Source organism: Gossypium arboreum, chromosome 10 (assembly GCF_025698485.1).
Source record: "Gossypium arboreum isolate Shixiya-1 chromosome 10, ASM2569848v2, whole genome shotgun sequence".
Taxonomy (NCBI): Eukaryota; Viridiplantae; Streptophyta; class Magnoliopsida; order Malvales; family Malvaceae; genus Gossypium; species Gossypium arboreum.
Genome location: NC_069079.1, coordinates 8,655,883 through 8,664,093, shown reverse-complemented (window position 1 = coordinate 8,664,093; position 8,211 = coordinate 8,655,883). Strand labels below are relative to the sequence as shown.

Sequence of the window (8,211 nt, the reverse complement as noted above, 5' to 3'; positions counted from 1 at the left end):
TCTCTTTGAGAGTTCAACGTACCTCACACAATAAAGGCTTCAGCCTCAACAAGAAAAGAACATTACAATACATTGGCAAACGGCTTTATTACAACTCAAGCATGACATATCAGGTGTGATTGCAAGCACATATCATAATAAAAGAACCAGCTGCAGAGGGTCCAAAGTGGTGGGCAGAATCAACAAAAGAATCAAGCATCAACCAAACTGAAGAGGATATTAACAAATTCATCCCTAAAAGCACTTGCAAAACAAAGACTATAACTTGTACAAGACAAGACAACAAATTCCACAAATTTCATAAGAAAAAATGAAAACTTATTAAACAATACAAAATAACAAAAAACACATAAAACTTAAGACAACACGGCTCCAAATTAACTCATGAAGTCATTTATTATTCCTCAATACTCTCAAAATAGAAACGTATCAAGAAGTCAACAAAGGGTCATCATTGAAGTATTAATGACCAACCCACCTTATAAAAGAAACTACTGGTGGTCAGTGGAGGTTAAGTGGCGGCGAACATCGACTTTTATCCATCACAGCCCATGAAGACAGCATAGATACTTACAAAATAGATCTACAAATTGAAAAAAGAAAATACATATTAGGTGAAAAGGAGAAACAAAGAAGAAAGGATTGATAGGGAGAGAGGGGGAAAAGGGAAGACAGATGATATCTAACTCAAGAGGCTGACAACACCATTAGACAAATCAAATGAGAAAAAGCAAACGACCCAAAGGAAAAAGGAAAAAGTTTTTAGGTGAAGTATTGTTTGAAGAAAATGTATATTGACATCTAATGTTATACAAACCAAAAATAAGCGGGTTTATTTATACTGCTAAACCGGTTAATATACTATTCAAAGTCAGTAAAAATGAACATTAGCAATAAGCAATTTGGTCATGAGCAGCTAAGTCCCTTCCAGAATAAACAAGGCAATTTAATTAATACACTATTCAAAAGCGATTAAACAAGTTATTTAAAAATAGTTGTAAAAATCATAGATGCTTCTCTTCCATTGGTTGAATTGTGGAAATTTTCAATAAAATTAAAAATATTATATAAATATAAAATGTTTGGAACATTTATTTTCTAATTTTTAAATTTTGTTATAATTTTTTGAAAATGTTAAAATATTTTGTTAATATTATATAATTTTGAAAATTTAATTTTTTATTTTTAATTTTTTGAATTTTTATACTTTTAAAAGAAATTAAAGATTTTTAAAAAGTTCGATTTTGGAAATTTTTAAATTTTATAAATATTATATTATATAAATTTGTTGATTTTTTTGGGTTAAATTTTAAAAATTCAACCAATTTTTATTACATGAGACCATGTTTTTCACAACCGCATTTGGTTAGATCAACTTTTATTAATGAAAATGATTAATACGGCTTATTTTCTAAATTTATGCTTTGTTTATTTTGAGGGACTAAATTGCTCCTTATTAACAAAAATATTAACATGTCTTTAATTATCCTTATTTTCAAATTTTATTTTAAGGGACCATTTGAGTATTTAATCCATATAAAAAAAATGAGAGAGATGGGTTTATCAGTACATTTGTGAGAATCAAGATTCTTTCCTCAAGAAGAAAGAAAGGTGCTTCCCCAACTTTTCTTTTTTCTTTTCATTTTGAGAAGAACAAAAATAGAAATGAACTTCTTATATAGATGAAGCAATGTCATAGTTCAAAGGAAACTAAAGTACAAGCTATCCTACATTAATAATAATAAGCAGAAGAAGAAGGAACAATTAATATAGGCACTTTTTGGAATGCAATAGCATCATGAGCAATCAGCCTTAAGATTTTCAGCAGAGTGACTGCTCATGATGTTATATCATTCAATTCCATCCCACTCAATGCATACTTTAAACCTTAGCTACCACATATATATATATAAATATATTTGTGTGTGCTTAATTAAAAGCCGCACCGAAAGCCGGCGACCAGTAGTCGGCACCATTGTCACTTCCGACTTGTTGGGTGCATGATACAGGAACCAAGCACAGCCCTCTACTCCTTAAGTCCTTTGGCTTAGGCTCTTGCTTTTCCTGTTTTTATATATTATCAAATTAAAGTTATATAATAATAATAATAGCAGTAATGATGATGATGATCATGCATGATTATGATAAATAATTACAGTATAAATGAACAATTAATCAAATGAGAGAGAGGGGGGTATCATTATCATATCAAGAAAGGGCTCTTCTGGTTAAGGAGCCTTCCCTTTTGCTTTTCTCAACAGCTACCTTTAAAAACTATTAGAAATGGAGAAGGCAAAGGAAAAAAGGCATTGGAACTGTGTCTATCTTCAACACTTTTTCTTGCTTTTTTAAAAAAAAAATTTATTACATATACTTATGCAGTTCCAGATTATGCTTTTGATTAACTTTTATTCACTTAAATGTGTTGTTGTTAAAGCTGAGAACCTTGTTCTTTCAATGCCTTTCTTTATAGATAAAATAATAGTTAAAAAAAAAGTGCTTTCCCATCCATCCCATCCCATCCCCCTTTGCCTTTGTGAGTTGATTGATCCAATAAAGTTTACCTGTCCTTCATCTTCAAGAAATGCACAATTCCTTTCTCCTTGAACCTAAAAAACAAAAATACCCACATCATCATATACTATAATTGTATATATCTAATTGCATTGGGAAGTGGGTTTATGGATATGTATGGTACTTACAGATTGTTGGTTTCTCATGTTTGGTGATGCAGTACCCAAGTAAGGGGAGCTAAGAGCCTGCATTTTAAATGGGGAAAACAGAATAATGTATACATATATTGTTTTGATGACTTCCATAACTAAAGGTCTAGAAAAAGAAAAAGCATGAATTATTGAAACTTTAAACGATACAAGTATAGATGCATGCTTGCTTTTCTCCTCACTGATTTCAATAAGCAGGTGTATAGGGCATGCAGAGAGTATAAAGATGAATGGGTAAGTGTTGAAGAAACATCACCTCAATTTGACTTTGAAGGAATCTGATATAACCAATAGCTTCTAACAACACAGATGCTGTGTCAGTCTGCAGAAAGAAAAACAAACCCAAATCATCTTTCTCAGATTACCCTTTAATGTTAAAAACCAACAAGCCAGAACGCAAAAAGAAATATCTCTCTCTTTTTTATATTAAATCATTTTATTTGTCTTTGAAGAAAATTTGTATTAATGAAAAAAAAAAATTAAAATTAGAAGTTAGGTTTCTACAGTGAACCACAATTTTTTAACGTTAAAAACTGTGCCAATAACAATTTAAACAAACCAAAAAAGAAGGCATTGATCAGTGTACTGGACACAGTACATAAAAAAATAATAACAAAAAATAAAAGAAAGAAATCTATTTATGGGTTTTACCATAGAATAAAACTTGTTCTGTATAATGTACTATATATTATTCTTTGTGTTGGTTTATTGAGTGTGGGTGTGTGTAGGTGATGAAGAAGGTTAAGGGGATTTTTGGATTACCTTTCCAAATGGGGAAACTAACTGGTGAAGTGCTGTTATTCTATCTCCAAGCTTCTCCTTTCTCACCTGGATTTATCATATACATAAGGGCATAAAATTCAGCACACACACACACACACTATTAATCAAAGTTGGTTTTTTTTTTTTGCTATGTTTTGGACCCTCTTTTTAATTTATTATTTTTTTTAAAATGGTAGCTGGTAATATCTTAAAAGAATAAGACATGCTTGAAAATGGACAATCAAGAACGACATATATATACAAGTAACATTCTAGGCAGACAAACACAAATGCACAAGCACCCAGAATTAAAAGAGAAAAAGAAAGAAAGATTCTGTGTGTTTACTTTCAAAGGTGGTTGGCTTGAAGACGTCTGAACCCTAGCTTTCTTGTACACCCCACCACTGCCTTTGCTATTACACTGCCAAAACAAAGATTAACCCAAATAAATGCAGGATTTTATCAAAACATTCTTTAAGATTATTATTATATATAAGTAAAATCTTTATTTACCTCAGAAGAATGGTCCACGGGTGGTTGAATATTAGAGATAGACCCATCTGTGGCCTTGTTATAAGTGAAGTCTAACATATTACTGCTTGAAGTGGTGATACAGGACCTGGGGCTGGGGGATGAAACTGCAGTTCCCATGATTTGAGACCAAGCAGCTGGTGGAACTGGAAGCCTAGGTGCTTGAAATTCTTCACTGGCATGATGATGACCGTACAAGTTGCTATGTTGTTGAGTAACCTCTTGCTTTATAACTTCAACTACGGGAACCCTCAGAGATGGATTCAGGATTTGGTTTTCCCAATTTTCCAACTTTTTTGGCTGGAAATTACTTGGACATAACCTTTCTTCTTCGCCGGAGAATCCACCACTACCCACCACAACCCCATAATTAACCTTTGTTAAAAAGATAAACCAAAACAACAGATATAAAGATATAACAAGCATGAACAAAAAGTAGAGAAAAAGAAAAGCTCACAAGAGTAGTTGGCTACATGACTGAGGAAGCTCTTGGTTATCAGGCAAAGAAGTAGCTGAATATTCAACAACATATTGAGGGAAAAGGGATGGGGATGGTGTAACTAACAAAGTTGAAGGGTGTTGAGAAGGTGGATGCAAATGCATGCTCCACCAGCTAGGGTTTCCTGCCATCATTTGTTGCAAAAAAAAAAAAACAACAACAACAACAACAAAACTTTAGTTCAATTTGATATGCCTCTGATCCATCAAAAATAAGTTCCCCACACGCACAAGAAGGAAAAAAATAGTTGCTTTCTCTCTTCTTTTCCTTTTGTTTTGAACCCTTTCACTTCGGTGAGTTTCCTTGTTTAAACACCCAACCAAAGAGGGGTTTGTTAAAAGCTTTACCAACAGTGCCTTGGTCCCTTTGTTTGCTTTCTCAGATGAGGGTGAAGAAACTTGGAAAGAATTTTTATATACAGGGTGGGGTTTGGGAGCTTTGCTTCCCTTTTCATTCTTCTTTCATTTATTTAGTATTCTTTTTTATTCTTAGCTTTTGCTTTATTATAAAGTGGGGGTGTAGATAAAAAAAGAAGAAGCTAGTGGGCAGTATTTTCAGTCCTTAAACTATTGGGGCCTCTACCACCATAGTTCCTTGATTTGGGGTGTTTTCTACCTTGGGATTGTTTTAATTTTGTGTCTTTAATTAGCTGCTAGGGTTTAGGGTATATAATGATGGGTTTCGTAGTTTGTAAAAAAAAAAAAAATTAATAATGTTTAAATAGGATTAAATTAACAGGTTGGATTAAAAATTAATTAGAGTATTGGCTTGGAGAGAAAAGCTAGACTCGTTAATTTGCGAATTACTTGAAATTAGTTGAATGATGTTTAAAAATTAATTGAATAATTTTTTAATTCTTAATAATTTATTTAATTAAATCAAATACATAAAGAATACATGGTCAGACTAATTTAACCATAATCTAATTCCAAAAACTCATATTTAATAAATGGTATTTCTTAAAATTATATATATTTGATTTCAGTTTCCATCCTAACATCATATTAAAATATAAAAAAATTCCATCTTAGCTCATTTACTTCACCCTTAGTTCAGGGGTTTGATACCTTGATATTAGTTACCATGATTTCTGAATTATTATGCAATCAATACATACGTACATATAGAGAGAGCAGCTAAGTACCCCCAAACATTCTAAAACATTAATAATCTTATTAATGTATAATTGTCGGAACCGTCAAACCATTATTTTATATTTTGGGATTGCTAGCTACCACTTTATACACATGCTTCCAAATGATAGTGGGATTAATGGCCTTTATAAAATATCCATTTAATCAACAGATTTTCAACGTTTAACAATTTAGTCCTCACATGGTTAACTTTCCCATTTTTATTATAAAAATTTACCAAATACACTGAATTTTCACATACTAGATCTAGATCGATTAATTGATACATGAATTATTATTCAATTATTTGTACAGCCCAAATTTTGCCCGGACTAAAAAGCCCAACATCTAAAAACTCAACAGCCCAAAACCCAACAACCTCCAAAGCCCAATCACCTAAACCCTAATGGCCCATTTATGAAATAAAAAAAAATTCAAATATCTTCACTCCAACCACTCCACTAAACCACCCTACTAAACCACCCCAACCACCCCACTAAACCACCCCACTAAACCATCCCAACCACTCCACTTGCCTACAAAAAAATTAGTTGTAAAATTTGGCTATAAAAGCCATTCAAGACTATGTTAGAAAGAGATTTTTTTTTTTGAAAGGCTAGTTTTTGGAGATTAATCAAAAGATCAAAGCAAAAGAGGTTTCTTTTGTCTATTCTCATCTTAAATTCTTTGTTTGTTTATTGTTTTCCTTTCAATTTTATTTTATTTTTTATACGAAAGTAAAAATAAAAGTAAGAAGCTTACCCATATTTTCATTATCGAAAAATTTTTTTGAGGTCCGGCCGCCGTGTACGGTGGCGCCGATGGCGGCCCGTGGGGGTCCGTGACCAGAGCAAAGCGGAACCAATAGCCGGATTTAGAAGGGAGGGAGAGAGTGTTATTTTTAATATTGTTATTATTTTCTATTATTATTATTATTACTAATACCACTATTATCATCATTATTACTATTATATTATAATACCTTTTCATTATTATTACTATTGTGTTTTTACTATTATTATTATTATATTTTCTTTTTTTGTATTTACTTATACGTTATTATTTTTTATATTAACTAATTTAATAAATATATATTTTTAGCATATTTATTTTATTTACATATCATTATTTTTTTATTATTATTTCATCATCTATTCTACTTATAGTTTTTAAATAATTTCAAACATTTAGCTTATTCATTATTTTCCTTTCTTATTATTTGTTCGACTCATTTATCTTACCTTCGTATTTATCGTTATTATTTATATTTGTGTTTATGTTTATCTTGTTATAGTTATTGATTTTTATTTGTTATGTGTTCTTTATTATCTCGTTCCATCACGAATTTAGGTTTTATCTAACCCAATAATAATTCTTTCATAAAAATAAATATTCGTATTTGATAATTCGAGACAATCATGCCCTAACTTACTGGGTCTCGACTTTTCTCATTTAATCTAAATACGGAATACTCTTTTAAATCGCAATACGAGTTTTGAATAATACTTATTTTCGGAAGTACGAGGTGTTGTGCCCTAACTTACTGGGTATAACACTTCGTTACCTTGAAGTAAGAATTTGTTTTAAAATAAAGGCAGTATTCGGTATTAGGAAATTCGAGAAAACGTGCCCTAACTTACTGGGTTTCTACTTTTCTTGTTTATCCTAAATAACTGAAGAACCTTTTAAAAAAAATTTAGAATATATGAATTTTAAATCAAGGCAAGCTCATTCTCAAAGTTTGAGATGTCGTGTCTTAACTTGCTGGGCGTGACATTTTATTACTTCGAGATGAGAGAATCTTTAACGTTTGTTTTAATCTATTCGGTCATTTTCAAATTAGCGTTTTTACGAAGAGGGATCGTATTTCAATGTCTTTCAAGCTTTCTGTAACGCCCCCACGCCCGAAACCGTCACCGGAGTCAAGCTTGAGGTGTTACTAAACTTATCTTACCTTTTAAACAACTCTAAATCACTTATTTTAATTTTCGGAATAAACTGTTTTTCTGCATCATGGTTACTTAAAAATTCATTTCTCGAGTTTCAAAACTCGAAATTAAGATCCGTAAATTTTTCATGAAACTAGACTCATATATATATCTACTAATTTTTTTCTAGAATTTTTGACTTAGCCAATTAGTACAGTTTATTAGTTAAATTTTCCCCTGTTTCAAAACTCGACTGCACTGACCTCTTCTTACTACGAACCATTTTTCTTCCTGTACAAAATTCATATGACTAAGTCGTTTATTTCTCTCAAAACTAGATTCAACAAGCATTCTAACCATATAAATTATACCTTCTAATTAGTTTTGTACAATTTATGGTGAATTTCCAAAGTTGAAACAGGGATCCAGAAATCGCTCTGACCCTGTTTCACTAAAACTCAGATATATCATAAAATATAATACTTTTACCTGTTTTGCTTATTCCATAAGAAAATATACATAATAAGCTTTAATTTCTTATATTATTCATCTTCAAACTATGTTTTTACAATTTTAGTGATTTTCAAAGTTACATCATTTCTGTTACTTGAATCTGTTTTTAGGTTACTTTCACA

At 31.2% G+C, this 8,211-nt stretch overlaps 1 protein-coding gene across 1 annotated transcript; it reads right to left on the bottom strand.

The window, feature by feature from the left end:
• Positions 1–244: 244 nt before the first annotated feature.
• Positions 245–5,034, bottom strand: LOC108480822 (transcription factor bHLH68-like). Its single transcript, XM_017783934.2, has 9 exons — positions 4,474–5,034; positions 3,999–4,365; positions 3,832–3,906; positions 3,486–3,551; positions 2,980–3,045; positions 2,703–2,759; positions 2,565–2,609; positions 1,947–2,064; positions 245–583 (listed from the first exon to the last, which is right to left on the bottom strand). Exons 1-9 carry the CDS (start codon positions 4,647–4,649, stop codon positions 543–545), a joined length of 1,011 nt encoding a protein of 336 aa, XP_017639423.1. The 5' UTR covers positions 4,650–5,034; the 3' UTR covers positions 245–542.
• Positions 5,035–8,211: the final 3,177 nt, after the last annotated feature.

Bases quoted from the DNA above. Each gene is read 5' to 3' on its own strand.
- LOC108480822 (XM_017783934.2), bottom strand. From the start codon at position 4,649: ATGATGGCAGGAAACCCTAGCTGGTGGAGCATGCATTTGCATCCACCT. The intron at 3,046-3,485 runs GTAATCCAAAAA...TTCTTTCTGCAG, and splicing joins TAGTTTCCCCATTTGGAAAG to ACTGACACAGCATCTGTGTT. The intron at 2,760-2,979 runs GTGATGTTTCTT...TTTAAAATGCAG, and splicing joins TCCTTCAAAGTCAAATTGAG to GCTCTTAGCTCCCCTTACTT.